The sequence below is a fragment of the Myotis daubentonii genome, chromosome 6, assembly GCF_963259705.1.
Source record: "Myotis daubentonii chromosome 6, mMyoDau2.1, whole genome shotgun sequence".
NCBI classification, from domain to species: Eukaryota; Metazoa; Chordata; class Mammalia; order Chiroptera; family Vespertilionidae; genus Myotis; species Myotis daubentonii.
This window is the reverse complement of record NC_081845.1, coordinates 52,776,502-52,793,980: the sequence shown is the minus strand read 5'-3', so window position 1 is coordinate 52,793,980 and position 17,479 is coordinate 52,776,502. Positions and strand designations below refer to the sequence as shown.

Sequence of the window (17,479 nt, the reverse complement as noted above, 5' to 3'; positions counted from 1 at the left end):
TCTGGTCACTGGGCTTTTATATATAGACTAGAGGCCCGGTGCACAAAAATTTGTGCACTGGCGGGGGGGGGTATCCCTCAGCCCCACTTGTGCCCTCTCACAGTCTGGGACCCCTCAGCAGATAAACGACCTGCTGGCTTAGGCCTGCTCCCAGGTGGCAGAGGGCAGGCCCAATCCCTAGGTCAGGCTCAGAGCAGGGCCGATTGGGGAGTTGGGGTGCCACCCCCTGTCATGCACAGAGCAGGGCGGATCAGGAGGTTGCGATGCCACCCTCAGTCACACTCAGGGTAGGGCCGATTGGGGGGTTGGAGTGCCGCCCCCTGTCATACTCAAGGCAGGGTCGATGGGGAGGTTGCGGCGCCACCCACTGTCATGCACAGAGCAGGGCAGATCAGGGGGTTGTGGCGCCACCCCTGTCACATACAGAGCTGGCCGATCAGGGGTTTGGGGTGCTGCCCCCTGTCACGCACAGAGCAGGGCCCATCAGGGGGGTTGGGGCTCCGTACACTGTCACACACAGAGCAGGGTCGATCAAGGAGTTGGGGAGATCCCCCTGTCACTCACAGAGCAGGGCTAATCAGGGGGTTGGGGAGATCCCCCCTGCCATGCACAGAGCAGGGCGGATCAGGAAGTTGCGAAGCCACCCTAAGTCACACTCAGGGTAGGGCCGATTGGGGGTTTGGGGCGCCATCCCCTGTCACACTCAAGGCAGGGCCGATGGGGAGGTTGCGGCTCCACCCTGTCACATACAGAGCAGGGCTGATCAGGGGGTTGGGGAGCTCCCCCCTACCAGGCATAGAGCAGGGCCAATCGGGGTTGGGGCGTCTTCCCCTGTCACGAACAGAGCAGGGCGAATAGGGAGGTTGTGACCCCAACCCTTGTCACACACAGAGCCGCAGGGCGATCAGGGGGTTTGGGCGCTGCCCCCTGTCACACTGCTCCAGGGGCCAGGAGGCCTCGCTGCTCAGCTGATCCCAGTGCTTGGAGGCCTCGCTGCTCAGCTGATCCCAGTGCTTGGAGGCCTTGCGGCTCCGCTGATCCCGGGTTCAGGAGGCCTTGTGGCTCCACTGATCCCAGGCCGGGAGGCCTTGAGGCTCCACTGATCCTGGTGCTGGGAGGCATATTACCCTTTTATTATATAGGATAGAGGCCTGGTGCATGGGTGGGGACCGGCTGGTTTGCCCTGAAGGGTGTCCCGGATCAGGGTGGGGGTCCCGCTTGGGTGCCTGGCCAGCCTGGATGAGGGGATGATGGCTGTTTGCAGCTGGTCACAGCCCTTTCAGGGTGGGGGTCCCCACTGGGGTGCCTGGCCAGTCTGGGTGAGGGGCTGAGGGCCGTTTTCAGGCTGGCGGGTGACTGAAGCTCCCAACCTCTCTTTTATTTCTTTTTTCTTTTTTATTCTGGGATTTTATTTGCCTTCTATGGCTGTCACTGGAGCTGAGAGCCAGCTTTAGCTCAGACCTCGGCTGCTGAAAGCAGGTTTCTGGACTTTGTTTACCTTCTGTATTTGAAACTTTGTTGCAACTCCAGCTCTGAGATCCCAGCTGACTGAAAGCAGGTTTTTGGGGTTCTGTTTAGCTTCTATATTTGTAACAATGTTTCTTAGCAGCTGAGAGGCCTGCAGCGTCAGGCGGGGAACCTGGCTTCCTCCGTCACTGGAGCAAGCAAGCCTCCCTGTTCGCATCAGCTGCCTGGCTGCCGGCCGCCATCTTGGTTGGCAGTTAATTTGCATATCTCGCTGATTAGCCAATGGGAAGGGTAGCGAAGTTATGGCTAATTACCATGTTTCTCTTTTATTAGATAGGATAGGAGATAGATTAGTCTCAGGTATACAGCATAGTGGTTAGACAATCATAATTCACAAAGTGCTCACCCCCCCCCCCCAAGGCTCCGATATTTCAGGTACCCAACTGGCACCATCCATACTTATTACAATATTATTATCTATATTCCATATGCTGTACTTTACATCCCCATGACTATTTTATAACTGCCAATCTGTACTTCTCAATCCCTTCACCTTTTTCACTCAGTCTTCCAACTTCCCTCCCCTCTGGCAGCCATCTGTTTGTTCTCTATCTGGGTCTGTTTTTTTTTTGTTTTTTTTTTAAGATACTGCATATAAGTGAAATCATATGGTATTTGTCTTTCTCTATCTGACTTCTTTTAGCATAATGCCCTCTAGGTCTAACCCCGCTGCACAAATGGTAAGATTTCATCCTTTTTTATGGATGTGCCCACTCTGCCATTCAGTTTTGTTGGGGGAAAAAATCTATATATTTTTCCAGTTATAACTTCTGCCATTGCTGTACTTAAATAGCCTTCCTCAAAAGCCTTCCTCTACTTCAAGATTGTAAAACATATTCTTTTACATTTTATTTTAATGCTTTCAGAGTTTACCTTTTTAGATTTAATACTTTAGTCCATCTGGAATTTATACTGGGCCGGGCAAAAGCAGGTTTACAGTAGTGGGTACATAAAAGTTATTCTTGTATTATTATTTACTAACTACTAGTGACCCGGTGCATGAAATTGCATGGCCCTACCCACCCATGCACACCATGCCCACCTGCCTGCCTCACTGCCTTGACATCCTAACCTCTCCACCCAGAACTCGAGTGCACCTGGCCCCGCCCCTGACCCCTCCGGCCTTCTCTGGTCGCTTTAAGCCCCTCCCTTGGTCCCACGAGTTGCCTCGGGCTGGTCCCACCTCCTCCGGGTGCCTCCCCACTTCTGCCCCGTCTCTGGAGCGGTGTCTCCGTCCTGGCATGGCGTTGGAGGAGAGCGTGGAAGCCTCCCCTCTGCTGCAGAGTTTCGAGCGCCACTTTCTGGTGGTGCGCTGTGCTCCTTCCCCTGGCAGGTGGGCGGTAGGCGCGCTGAGTGCGAGCAGTGGCGAAGGACTGGTGAGGGGGGCGCTATGGGCTCTCACTCCTGCCCTCCCCGCCATGGAATGGTCCTGCCTCCTCTGGGCGCCTCCCCGCTTCCACCTCATCTCCGGAGCAACGCGGCAGCTCCACTCCTACACGCATGCAGCCTCCTGCTGAACAGTTGTTACAGCATGAGGGCATCACGGCCATTAGCATATTAGCTCTTTATTATATAGGATTGTATTATTTTCTATACAAACAAATGTAGAGCTACTTTTGCCCTACCCTGTATTTGTGTTTGGAGATAAGTAGGGAAAATATAACAATTTAATGTTTTTTTCTTGTATTTTTGAGTTGACATTTGCTTTTTTACACTATTGGTTCATTTTATATGTTAGTGGGAGTCCTTAGTGACTAAGTACTGTGAGGGCTGGACCAGGCATGTCTGGTTCATTGTTGAATTTCCTGGCATCTACTAGGTGCTAGAAAGATTTTGGTAAATATTGAAGGAATGATTTATGGAAAGAGAAAATTGTTTCATTATTTGTTTTAACCTAATAGCACTTTCCTGCTTTTTCTCCATATATTTCACATTTGGAAGTCTTCCACATCTTAGAAGATTTTAATGTACCAAGTAGTTTAGCCTCATTGAACCTTGAAAAACATTAAATTTTTCAGTGTGAACCAAATAACCTACTCATGTCAGCTATGTTTCCATTTTTTCCAGGTCTCAAGTTTGCTAGAGAAGTTTATATTCACTTTTCCTCTAAGTTAGCAAAGCTTCCATGAAAAATGTAATCATGTCTTATTGCTTATTGTTTCTGTGTCTTCTTAATCTTTACTGCTATTCTGTGCCAGTATCGGAGGGTTTATTTGGCTGATTTCTGTTTTCCTCATTTGTAGTTTTAGTCTTGAGTGGGAGCCATGGATAATATATAACGAGGACCTTTGTTTTCTGCTGATGATTATTCCTGGGAGAGGAACCGAGTTTTAAAGTGAAAAGACAATTCAGCCCACTGTTATTTATTGATACCTTCTGTGTGCAAAGACCAAAATGCTACAACCATCACACAACTCATGTTAGGTACAGTGCCACAGTAAGAGTTATTTAAGATCATGTAGGATGTATGGTCAATGGGGCATCTCAGATGGTAGAAAAATGAGTAAAATTGTGGAAGAGACGGCATTGTATAAACATGAGGGCCAATTCATATGTCAGAATGACAGTCAACTTTGTGCGGGAGAGAACAGGATAGGAAGGATATTGGATCAGATTGTGGAGGGTCGTTAGTGTTTTTTCAAAATTGGATATTCCCTGGAACCATCCTATATCATCAAGCATGGTCCATAAATATTAGGGCTGGGAAACCATTCACAGTTTTACTGGCATGAAAAAGACAATCTGCTGTTTTAATGAGCCCGGGTCTTTATACATTACATCCAGGGGTGCTATTAACCTCCGTGTTCTCTCTATTTCAGGCATTAGTCTCTTACCGTGGGGGATTGGAGCTCATTGGGTGACATTCTAGAGAAAGTTCACTCCCACTCAGCCATCATGGGGAAAATCTGGCTGACCATCCTCTTCATTTTCCAAATGCTGCTACTTGGTGTGGCTGCTGAAGATGTTGGGGATGATGAACAATCAGCCTTTGCCTGCAACACCCAGCAGCCAAGTTGCAACAATATCTGTTATGATGATGCGTTCCCTATCTCTTTGACCAGATTCTGGGTTTTACTGATCATCTTCGTATCTTCTCCCTCTCTGGTGTATATGGGCCATGTCCTTTATCAACTCAGGGCCTTTGAAAAGGAGAGGCAGAGGAAAAAGTCACACCTTAGAACACACATGGAGAATCCAGGGCTGGAATTGGAGGAGTAACAAAGGATAGAGAACTGAGGAGGTTACAAGAGCAGAAGAGGATCCATAAAGTCGCTCCGAAAGGATGTCTCCCACATACTTGTCTCACACATCTTGATCAGACCTGTACTGGAAGTAGGGTTTATGGTAGGCCAGTATATTCTCTATGGGTTTCAAATGCACTCCCTCTACAAATACACTCAACCTCCATGCCCCAGTGTAGCGGGTTGCCTTGTATCCAGGCCCACAGAGAAGACCATTTTCATGCTCTTTGTGCACAGCATTGCAGCCATCTCTTAGCTCCTTAATGTACTGGAAATATTCCATCTGGGAATCAGGAAAATCAGGAGGGCACTTTATGAGAAGTCAGGCAATAAGGGCATTGATGATGAAAGGGCCCCTCCATTTCATTTGAGAAAATATTCAGTGCCTCAGCAGTATATGATTTGCTCCCCCTTGTCTGAAAGAATCTACTTCAAGCCAACAATCAGCAACAAGTCATCCAAGTCATGTGCCGAAGTCTAAAGCCGTGTGGCAAATCCCACAACCCAAGCCACTTGAGGTAGATCCTTGTGGTAGTGAAAAGGACTGGGCTGAGGAGGGTCAGCACAGCGGACAGCTCCACGTCCACATCCCATATCCCTTGGATGCCTGTGCTAGAATTCAGCACCCGGGACAGCAACCTGCCCATTCTTCCTTTGGCATACAGAATACCATGTCCCAGTACTGGCTAAGCACAATGATGCCTTCTAGACATTGTCCATCCTATGCAATAGGAACCTGGGAACAGTCCCAGGACTGGCAACGCGCAGGGAGCCTCTCACAGGTTTGCACAGTCACTGCAGAGGCAGCGATGGCAGCGTGAGAGAGAGTGGAGTCTGGACAGACAGATCTCGCTCGGGCAGTCGCAAGGGCAGCTTTCTGTCCAGGCTGCTATCTGAAAAGGGACAGCTAGCTACACAGTGACTCAGGTAGCTTCAGTTCTCGGACTAGCTTGTGCTTTCTGCATCAGTAAAACAGCCCCTTGCTCTGCCTTCAGCCAATGGGCACAGAACATCAATGGTACGTAAAGACAGACTGATCAAGGAACTATTACAAGAAGTGTTCCATTTTGGCCCCTTCTTAGCCTTCCATTTCCTCCTTCATGGTGTGTATATGTCTGTGTTGAGAGAGAGGGAGAGGAGGAAGGGGAGGTTAATTTATACAGAGTTAAATTAATTCATTCAAGAAATTCAACTCATGAAATAAACTTAATTGAAAACTTTATATCCATCTGACTTTTAGGTGCTGGGTGTGTAAATGGATAAAATACCATCTCTGCCATAAAAGGGAAAGTTAGGTAAACATGTAAATGTGATAATGTGTAAGGTGCATGATATGGAGGTGGCAAAGGAGGGAGTGGTCACTTCTTTATGGACTGGTCAGGAAAAGCTTCATAGTTTTTACTTTTCAATTGCAGTTGACATTCAAGATTATATTAGTTTCAGCTGTACAGTGCAGTTATTTGATAGGCATTTATATAACTTACAAAGTGGTTATCCCCAATAAGTCTGGTACTTGCGTGGCACCGTGCCAAGTTATTACAATATTATTGATTAGATTCCTTAGGTTGTACTTTACATTGGTGACTATTTTGTAACCTGATAATTGTACTTTTTAATTCATCTTTTCACCCAGCCTCCATTCCCCTTCCACCTGGCTACCCTGTCTGTTCTCTGTATCTATACATTTTTTGGTTTTGTTTGTTCACTTGTTTTTTAGATTCCACATATAAGTGAAATATGCTATTTGTCTTTCTCTGTCTGACTTATTTCACTTATAATTCCTCTAGGTTCATCCATGGTTTTCACAAATGGTAATATTTCACTCTGTATTATGACTGAGTAATATTCGATTGTATGTCTGTACCGCATCTTCTAAAGCTTCATAGTTGAAGTGACTTTTGAACTGTGTCGTCAAAGATGTGAGTTTTCCAGGCTTAGAAGAACTGGGGTCCATGGAAGAGGCCATCCCAGTAGAGGGCACAGCACAGACAAAGGGAGAGGTGTGACAGCAGGGCTCTCTGGGGAGTCACGTTTGGTGGAGCACAGGGTGGAAGGAGGGCTGTGGAGAGAGGGAAGGCTGGAGAAGGGAGCATGGAGGCCTTGAAGGGCGGCAATGGAGAACTCAAAGGGGACGTGGAGCAGAGGAGTGACTGGGTCAGAGTCACTTTAGAAAGCTCTTTCTGCCACAGTGTGGAAAACGGATCAGAGGAGGGGTTGTTCGTAACCTTGAGGTGCCCTTGTCTCACGCCATTGTTTTCATAGCTCTGGCATTTAAAAGTCATATACAAATATTTGGGGATATATCTCACAAAGACTAAAATCAATATCATATCGATTTTAATTCTGTTCTCTGAACAGCCACTGTGGAATAAACATTCCCTGACCATTGTAAGACATAATGGATATTTATTGTAGATTCTTTTCAATTCTGGAAAAAAGAATGACATTTGCTTTACCCACTGCTCCAAACTGCTTTTGTTCATTAAACAACTCTTCCAGGCTTAGAAGTGGAACTTCCCTGTTAAGCTCACTTGGTTGAGCTCACACACTTGATTTTTCCTTTGTTTCTTTCTTTGTGTTAATAGTGATTGAATCCCTCGAACCCAGTTTTATATCTCCTATGAATTTAGAGATTATTATTATTTTTACTGCACTAAAGCCATACCTCAAGAATGAATCATCCTACCTAGATTTCTCCTAAAATGCTTCTCTCAAACTGATACTCATTTCTTGCCAGTGACCAGTCATTTACCTAGGAGACTGCCGGGGTCCAGCCCCAGCGGGTCCAGGGGTCCCCAAAGGTGTGGACGGAGTCGGCGAAGAAGGAATGACACGGAGACAGTGTTCAGTTGATCAGCAGCCTAGCCAGGATCTCCAGCCAAGTTCTGGTCTTGATCTCCAGAGAGGTTCTGCTTAGGATCTCCAGCCAGGTTCTGTCCAGGTTCTCCAGGCAGGTCCAGTCACCAGGTTCTAGTCAGGCTCTCCTGCCAATGTCCGCAGTCAGGTTCAGTCCAGGATCCCCTGCCATGCTCTCTCGCCAGGCTCCGCCTCCAGGCTCCGAGGCCAGTCCCTGTCCAGGATCCTCCGGCATGCGCCCGCCAGCGAAGTTCTTCTGTCTCTAGAGAACGTTCTGTGTAGGTTCTGTGCCTAGGCCCTGTCTCTCTTGGTCCTGTCTTCTGAGTTCTGTTCTAAGCTCTGTCTCTTTCTGTCTTGTTACATCTGTATTTATACCAGTTGATTTAATCCCATCAATCTCTATTCCAAAGGTTAGGGTGTTTCTTATCTCCATTCCAGGGAGTAACGATTATGTAGCTTAAGCATGATTGTTCGTAGTTAAAATGATTAATTACCCGCCTGGCACTTAGTTAAGGGGTTTTATTCCCTCCCTAACTTCAGGGGGAAAATCCCTACCTGGGAAAACAACCTTTCTCAGAGGTGACCTTGGTTAAAACACATAGTGCCAAGAAGGTGAGCAAACATATTAAGAAAAGTATGCCATATATGCCAGGTCCCTTGAAACAGCAAGCATGGACCGGCTCCCGGCAGGAGACTGTGGGGAGCCGGCACGGCCATAGCATACTCATGCCAGCTCAGCCTGGTTCAGTGACCCTGAGTGGAGGTGATGAAAGGCTTAGAAAAGACAGACAAGAGAATGAAAGCTGGGTCTCGGTGGGACGCTGCTCCTCTGGTGGACAGCGCCAGTGCCCACAAGCCGTGTCTTTATTTTATAGCAGATGCCACGAGGCAAAGGGCATGATCAAGTTGTTTACAACATTCTCGTGGGTTTCAATCCTACTCAAGTACATGCACCTGAACTCTATCACTCAGGCACGTGGGCCATGTGTTCGGACCATAGGCTCAAGCTCACAACTACAGCTGTTGGCTATAATTGTGCTGGGAAGGCTCTGCCCTCCAAGCTGGGACTTGCATGTGGCCACGAGAGGACTGTGCCTTCTCATCAGTCCGAGGCTTGAACCTGTCCAAAACACTGTAGCTGCGCCTCATAGGAGACTGTGTTAGGTATCAATGCATGGGTGCTCAGGACCCTCTGCCGAACCACAGCAGGGTTCTCAACTCTGGCTACAAGTTACAGTCATCTGGGAGCTTTACTTTTTTTCATGCCCAGGACTCATCCCATTCTAATTAAACCAGAATCTCTGGGGATGGGATGCAAACCCCATAATATGTTCCCTGGAGGCCCCCCATGACTCAGTAGGGTGCCTCGGAGATGCACTCGGGAGCATAATTCAGCAATTTCTAACTTCGGTTTTCCCATCTGGTGGGTGTGGTCCGGCCATGCACTTCTTGAAGCCCAGACCTGGGTGGCAGGGTGCTCTCTCCAGACAGCCTGTGAACGCATCCTTTACAGCCTCACTGACAGCTCAGCCAACCGCTTCTGTGTCCACTGTTCCTCACCGCCGTCTGGCCTGCCTGCCACTCAGTATCTCCGTTTCCCTTGACATCAAACTCCAAGACTGAACTATCAAATAGGCTTTTCTCGCTCAATTGTATTTACTTCCTAACCAGAGTTCTAAATTCCTTGTCCTGCCCCTCCTTGTCTCTTGGTGTTGATTTCTCTTCTCTGTTTCCTTTCATTTAGCTTTTGGTTTGAGATAATTGCAGGTTCACGTGTCATTGTAAGAAACAACACCCTCTCCATAGCTCCCCCCAGTGGTGACATTTTGCATAGGCGACAGCACCAAACCCAAACCAGGAAATTGGATTTAATGTCTTTCATCTGCTCTCATAGGCACTAGGGGTTTTGAAAATTCAGAGTCGAGGAATCACTTTGGCATGATCACATATTTAGACTTCTGATCAGATCAGTTAGGTAACAGGTAAGGGTATGAATTAGAGGAAGAGACATGGCTTCTCTGGCAGCAGAAATTTCCTCAGGCCACCAGCTGTGTCATCTGTAACAGGGATCCGAGTCAGAGAAAATCAGTTTACAATGCATAATGATATGTCTTTATTTCATAAACAGAAATGGTGTCTAGACAAAATTTAGTTAACACTAGCAATTCAATTGAAAATTTTTTTGCACAATAGTGTATTTACAATGAGTAAATGAAGTTTCAATTCATTAGTTCATAGCAACGCTTTCCCCCCCAAAAAAGGTAAAAATTCTTAGTTACAGAGAATAAGCATCAACAGCTGTTTTCATCTTTACAATAAAAACCACAAGAAAAACCACAATCACTTAGAAAGTAAAAGACAAGCCTAAGAACTAGTATAATAAACTGATGCACTGAATTAAGTTACATTAATCGCATAGAATCTGTGTAAAAAGTATGTAGAAAAACACCTGATGTAACCTGTTACAGTCGTTGACCAGTTATGAGAGGTACAGAGGGTTATACAGGTAGATATGTGTGAAATCTGTCCGTATTGTTCGACCTGGGGAGGAGGAGAGGCGGGGCTGCGGCCCCTTGCATACACTGAGAAGACCCTGTTTTGAATATGGCCTCTGGAGTTTGTAAGGCATGTATTAGAGGTGCACTTGCATCCGACTGGTTCTGGAACAAATTCTCACAGGCCCTCTTGGCCTCCCAAGCAAAGGTGGGTGCTTGCCCGGAATGGCTCACGGTGTCTAACCAGCACCCAAAGCTCCCAAGTGCATCTGGAATCTTCCTGATTACTCGCTGGAAGTGGCAGGTCTACGTCCCAGCGTGCATGGGCACCCCAGCATTCACACATGCAAAGTGCACTGCGGGGACTCGAGCGGAGGTCACCCCTCTGCCTCCAGACATGTTTCGGTAGAAGACTAAGCATCAGCCTGTAGGAAAACCCCACTGTGTCCAAGTCCTTTCCCCTTTCCTGATACGCGGGAGCATTTGGCACTGACTGCCAGTCTACCTGAAAGGAATGGCCTGGGTGCACTTCTGCTGCTAAGGAGGGCCGTGGTTTCCTCTGAGGTCAATAACCTGGAATGAACGTGAGAGTCAGAGCTGTCTGTCCATTGCTTGATACTGAAATGCGCACACCACACCACGCCATGAAATCATCTCCATATTACAATGAAAACACACCGATAGCCATTTGATATAAATATTACCTCCCAGGGTGGAGTGTAGGAAAATACTATACATTTAACTTTTCTTTGCAAGAAATGTTTTTGCACCGTCAGTTGAATAATTTATCCTTAATCTGCCACAATAGTTATTTTCTATGTACAAGTACTATTTGCACGTATTTGTGTGCAAATATTTTCTATTCTGCAGCATCCATCTTTGATGCTTGGGTCATGAGATGGCTTGGGCAGTGTTAGAAACACACAGCTTGAACACAGAATGCCTCCCCACGGCCACCCAGGGCCCTGCGCTGTGGACTGACCTGCCAGAAACGGAACCTACAACAAAATCCTCTATTTGGGCAAGAAACACTAACTCATGATCCAGTGAACAGCTTTATTCTTTAAACACACACACACACACACACACACACACACACACACACACACACACACACACTATGTTCTTTAGTCTATTTACAGTGATGAGGAAAAAACTTGATTCTTGCTTCCTTCTAGATCTGACTCCTCCACACGAAGCGACAGTGGAGCGGTTTGAAGTCCTTTCCTATGCAGCTCCCAGTTTGAATGGGGTGTGATGTACAGACCTAGGGAGCCAAGAAGGGCTTTGAGAGAGCCTGGCAGGCTTCTGCTTGTGTTCAGAGGATTACGCTGCCCCACAGTGGATCAGCTCACAGGGCAGGACTTGGTGGTTTCTTAAACGGCTTATCATTTTTACACTTTTGTTTGTTTCTTCTTCTCGAATGGCCATCATAAAGTATTAAAGGAGAGAGTGTAGGTGTGGACCTCTTGGCAACAGCACTGAACGCGACACTGTGCCCACCTGACCTTGAGCAGTCCTCCCATGCAGGCCCTCACTCGGCTCCCTGCCCTCCTTTTCAAGAAGCGGCAGTTGGCCTGCTAATCAACAGCCTTTTTTAAAAGTTCCTTGGGAAAGCAAGACGAGGATTAAATCCAAAATCATAGTGCATCTTCGAAGCAGCATACCTTCAGAGAGACAGTTAATAAATTACTTGTACACTATACAAAATCACACCGTCTGCTGCAGCTCACCTCTGACGCCGGAGTCATGGCCAGGGAACCCAGAGGGAGAAGCAGGAGGGCCTAGGAACTGCCAGCCTTTTTTTTTTTTTTTTTTTTGCAACTGTTTTGTTCCAGAATCAGTATGTAATAAAGTTCATTTATTCAAGGCACCCCCAGATAACGCAGAGAAACAAACACATACAGCAAAGCACTCGCCTGCCCGAAGCCTGGCCAGCCTGAAGGAAGTGAGGCTGCCTGGAGACACACACAGAACAAAGGGGGGGGGGCTAGATTCAGGGGGCTGTTAGCTCATCACCTCCACTGTCCCTGCCCTGACCCATCCCAGGCCCAGACGCTCAGAGCCCAGCCCCTGCTGGGCTGGCGTAGGGATCCTCCTAAACAGACCATGGTGGGAGGGTCCTTTATTTTGATAAGAAAGACCCTAAAGAACACTGTTCCTTCCGGTTAACTTGCTTTTCCCTTTCCTACGAGACACAGGCTTCACCAAGGGATCCCAGGGGAAGGAACAGGCTGGTTTTAAAAATTCCACTTGAGGCAACTTGGATTCTGGTCCCCAGCTAGTCCTCCCTTTGAATGAACCAGGAAATAATCTCGACAAACACATGTTTTAGAGCAGTAACAGACATGGACATGTTGCATTGCACAAAGTTAGTCACTGTTCATGGTGGATGGTGAACAAAATCGGAACAAGTTGTTAAAAAGAAATCGAAAGACAGTTTTTCAAGCAGTGTTTTTAACCAGTTCCTACAGCAAGGGTTTGGTTGGAGAGAGGAGTAAAAGTGAGGTGGGGGCTGGCAAGAAGAGGAGGTGGATCCAGTTAGGGTGGAGAGAAAGAAAGGGAGCCCTTCCCACTGGGAGTGGCCACGGCACAGGTGTGTGCAGACCGACCCACAGGGAGAGGGTGGACGGAATGTGGTCAAGACTACCAGTTGCACGTGAGTTGTTACCAGGATAAATGATGCCAATAAGGCGTTTGGGCCTGGTTATGATCTGAGCAGAAAACATTCCTTTTTTGAAAAAGAGGAGGTCACTTAAAAAAGGAAAACAAGAGAGTTCAAAAACAAAATACTGTTGGCTGACTCCACCGTAACACAGACTTGGGATGGATCACATGATTCACATTGACTATAAATTCGATCTGTCACCAGCTTTCCACAAAGGCGGGCAGACCTCTTGGTGAAGCGCAAGACCTGTCTACTAGGCGGAGAAATACCAACAACCACGATGACAGGGGCAGCTCTGGTACAGAGCTCAATGAGACAAGCATGCGCACACCACACACACACACACACACACACACACACACACACACACACACACGAGAGGAAACGAAAACCCAGAGGCAGGTTTTAAAAGTGGAGCTAGTTTAAAAGAAAAGCCTTTTTTTGTGTTTTAATCCTACAGCGTGAACCAACATATTTCTGGCATTCATACATATTCCAACGTTTAGCGCTAATATTTGTACAGAAAAAAGTTAATAATACTAAAACATGTTGCTATGATTTCACTTTCGCCTACATCATATACTAATTCCCCCTTTACATGCAGCTTTAATATTGTCCAAACAATGGCACAAATAAAGAAACAGTCAACCATCTAGTCCCCAGCGCCCGCCACCCCTTCCCCACATCAAACCCTTAGGGACTCTTCCCCTGGCCAGGCTGGGCCCGCTGGAGCGAGGGAGCTGATTCCTCCTCCTCTGCGGCTGGGGCGGGGTCTCAGCACCCTCTCCTGTAAACGTGGCCAGGGGCCCACACCCCCCCCCCAACCCTTCAGAGCCAAGGGAAGCTGCTCTCTGTGGGTTGCAAGCCAACCAGTTTTGCAGCAAGAGAAGAAAATGATCATCAGGTGAGGGCAGGTGTGTGTGTGGTGGGGGCAGGGTCAGGGCGGGCTCCTGGCCACACCACGTCCAAAGACTCAGAATGAAATCTGCCTGGGGACAAGAGACTGGTGGAAAACCTCAGAGTTCAACTCGAAGCATTTGGAGAAGGAAGGAAGGAAGGAAGAAATGCTCTCGCCTGTGTCCAGGACAGACCTTAGGCTCAGTCTGACCTGCTCTCTCCGACTCTGGGTGAGCTGCACTGACCCAGGACAGCCGCGCAGAGGCAGGGCCTTGGGGCTGCAGGTCACCCCCTCGGGTGAGCTCTCCCAGGAGGCCAGAGTCCTTCCCAGTAGCAGGTCCTGCCGCACTACACTCCCAGGGCAGGCGAGGCCGGATGAAGTGCTGAAATGAATGGGACTTACTCCCCGGGTGAGAAAGCAGGTCTGACTTATATCTAGGAGCCAATGCCTACTATTTCGATGCACTTTCGAGTGAGATGCCCAAACTCTCTCCCCACTTAGGAATCTGAACATCCAGCATCAACTCCGAACTCTCCATCTGCATTTCGACTTTGCTTAGGAAAGGCGGGGAGGAGGTGAGATAGAAAAATATTCAAGCAGATTATTGTCGACACATCCTAGGATGAATTCATTATTTGGCAAGATTGTTTTTTTCCCTACATAATTATCACCTGAGTGGTTTTTTAATGAGCTAAAGTGTTTTACTTTTAAACTAAAAGCAAAGAATATACAGTATACTCGAGTTACACGGAAGTTACAACTTCATTTAAGAAAATAGGTTTGACCCAAAACTCAGTGCAAGTGGCAAAGTTGACCGTGACTGTACAGTGTCTGCAGAAACAAACAACAAACCCACCAACTCAGATGACACCACCTGACGGTGCCAAACCCAAACCAAACAGAAAAAGGCTGTCTGAAAACAAAAACCTCAAAATGAAGACTTCCAACATTGAATTCTGTCCATAAATAAGTACGAATCGAAGTTGAACTGTGAAGCAAGAAAAAAAAAAAAAAGACCATGTTAACAGTTGCCAAACTAGTTCTAGCATCAGAGACAAAAGAAGAGGAATGTTGGAACCTGTCTGTCAATGAGAAATGAAGTTTCCAGTTTTAGGATGAGAAAGTTGAGGCATGCAGGACTTTTGCATATGGAGAGATATATATTTCATATATATATTATATATAATATGTACAGTCTAGCTATAAAACTTTGATGTGTATAGAAGCTGTCTTCAATGAAAAAAATTGAACATTCAGAAGAAATTCCTGAGATAGGGTTTGTGACATGGGCCACTGAGAAAAAAATCCGTGGTTGGGTCCTAGAGGTGTTATAGTCTATCCCTGTTAAGACTGAAATTAACCCACAGACAGACAGTGTCACCACTGTTGTCTTTCCTTGCCGGGGCAAGGGGTAGCACCATTGTGAAGGTAACGATCACTCCTGCGTGGAGAGAGGAGGGAATACTTGCTAACAGTATTGCTGCTGAGACCGCTGTAGTGTGCACCAAATTCCTTCTCGGTTCTTCCAGACGACAGCTGGACAGCGCCACCTGGTGGGGAGGTGTGAGGACGCGGAGGCGGGCCGCGCCACTAGGTGTAATCCTTCCTGGGCTGCTCGTCGGTTGTACACTTATCAGTCATTTCCTGGCAGAAGTCCACGGTCACCGTCTGGCTCCTGGGTTCCAGAGGAGGCCCTCTCTCCGCGAAGGTTCCTGGGTCAGTGCCTTCCAGCCTCCGCGCAGAAGTACAGTTCTCGGAGGCGTTGCTGGGGGCCCAGGGGGGCCCGGGCGGCGCGGCACCCTGCTCCAAACAGCAGGGCACGGCGTCCCCAACCGCGCACGGAGGGGCGGCAAGGTTCTGCTCCACGCCCAAGGGCGCGGGGCTAATACTGGAGGCTGGAGGGAGACCCATGGGTCTGAGGACAGGGCAGTACCGATGCAGGGCCTGGACCTGCTCGGGGCTCTGGATGTCGCGGCAGACTTCCTGGGAGAGGCAGGAGAAGTTGTCCAGCAGCTCCCCCATGCACGCTTTCAGCTGGTTCCTCTCGGACAGCAGCTTCTCCTTCTCGCACACCTGGGCACGGGGAAACAAGAGACGCCCGGTCAAGCCTGCGCCGGAGGGAGACCTTGTTGCTGGGCTCTCTAGAAACTCAAAACATATGCCTCCCGGGAGCCTGGACATGCACTCCTTCCAGGTCTCATCGCTGAGCTGCCCACCCAGACGGGCACCGATCCTGACACCTCCCCCATGGCAGCTCTTTGTCCCTCTCGGTGGCCTGGCCAAGTGACCAGTAAAATCACCACCAACCAGAACACTTTTTTTTTTTTAAGATTTTATTTTTTTAAATTATTATTTTTTAATCCTTACCCGAGGACATTTTTTCCCATTGATTTTTTTTAGAGAGAGTGGAAGGGAGAGGGAGAGACAGAGAGGAACACAGATGTGAGGGAGACACATTTATTGGTTGCCCCACACACACCGTGGACCAGGGCCGGGAGTCTGCAACTGAGGTACATGCCCTTGACAGGAATTGAACCTGGGACCCTTTGGTCCACAGGTCAATGCTCTATCCACTGAGCCAAACTGGCTGGGGCTCAGAGCACTTCTGGGAGTCAAGGTTCCTGTTTCTTAGAATTTGGGGTTTGCAGGGGATCAACTGGAAAACTCTTGGCCTCAAACCAAGAGCTGAGAATCTCCCCTAGATGCATGAGATTGCCATTTCTGAAGGTAAAAAATAACTGAGCAAGGCAGAGCTATGGCGACCAGTGGTTGCCAGGGGGTTGGGGTGGGGTGGGGTGGGAAGGACGAATAGGCAGGGCATAGAGAATTTTAGGGCAGTGAAACTACTCTGTGTGATAGATACATGGTATTATGTTGTTTATTATACATTTGTCCAAACCCATGGGCTGTACCCTAAGAGTGAGCCCTCATATGAACTGTGGACTTGGGTGATTTTTTTTTTTTTTTTTTTTGTGCGTGTTACTCCTCACCCTAGGACAGTTTTCCATTTATTTTTAGAGAGAGTGGAAGGGAGAGGGAGAGACAGAGAGAAACATTGATGTGAGTGAGACACATCAATCGGTGGGCCCCGGCCAGGGCCAGGGATGGAGCCTTCAGCTGAGGTATGTGTTCTAGACCAGAATCAAACCCGGGGCCCCTCAGTCCATGGGCAGATGCTCTATCCAAGGAGCGAAACCAGTCAGGGCAACTGGGCGATTCTGATGCGCCAGTGTAGGTTCACCAATTGTAACAAATGTGACTGGTGGGGCATGCTGATAATGGGAGAGGCTGGGCGTGTGCAGGAGCAGGGGGCATGTGGGAATTATGTGTTTGCTATTCAATTTGGCTATGAACCTAAAATTCTTGAAAATATTTAAGCTATGAAAATTTAAAAAATGTGATTATTGGCCATTTCAGATGGTTCCATCCAACCTCGGCAGGCTCGCTGGCCTTTGTTGCAGACTGAGCACACAGACGCTGGTTAGGACGGCTGGGGACTGGACAGTGAGGCTGACTCTCCCTGGACAGCAAGAGGGCACACAGGGCCGTGGAGACCGAGGTTCTCAGGTGTTTTCCTTCAGGAAAATCCTACACAAGCTCTTGTGCTTCTCAAGTCCATCACCCCCTCAGAGAGAGGAATTTAGCACCAGAGGGGAGAGGGGTTTAAGTTTTACCACAACTACTTGTGTGAGGAGAGAGGATCAGGAGGCTCCAGAGAGGGCACACAGTGACATGGAGAAACTACACATCGAGGGCAGTGTGGAGTGAGTATGGGAGAGAAAATGAAGTGGGG

At 48.0% G+C, this 17,479-nt stretch overlaps 2 protein-coding genes across 6 annotated transcripts in view; one reads left to right on the top strand and one right to left on the bottom strand.

Moving 5' to 3' along the window:
• The first annotated feature begins 4,265 nt into the window (after positions 1-4,265).
• On the top strand, positions 4,266-5,991 carry GJA10 (gap junction protein alpha 10). Its single transcript, XM_059699617.1, is given in 7 exon segments — positions 4,266-4,747; positions 4,750-4,825; positions 4,827-5,194; positions 5,197-5,232; positions 5,235-5,522; positions 5,525-5,679; positions 5,681-5,991. Coding segments are annotated over 7 exon segments (1,308 nt in total). The 5' UTR covers positions 4,266-4,422; the 3' UTR covers positions 5,741-5,991.
• A 3,719-nt stretch (positions 5,992-9,710) lies between these two features.
• Positions 9,711-17,479, bottom strand: part of BACH2 (BTB domain and CNC homolog 2) — a 344,951-nt gene continuing 337,182 nt past the window's right edge. For 4 of the 5 annotated variants that reach the window (XM_059700925.1, XM_059700924.1, XM_059700922.1 and 1 more), the window contains 2 exons: positions 11,216-15,759; positions 9,711-11,181 (listed from right to left, as the gene is read on the bottom strand). In XM_059700925.1, coding sequence (XP_059556908.1) covers positions 15,277-15,759 — 483 coding nt within the window. In that variant the 3' untranslated portion in view covers positions 9,711-11,181; positions 11,216-15,276. The remainder of the gene's footprint in view (positions 11,182-11,215; positions 15,760-17,479) is intronic. The other variant, XM_059700923.1, reaches the window with a different exon arrangement.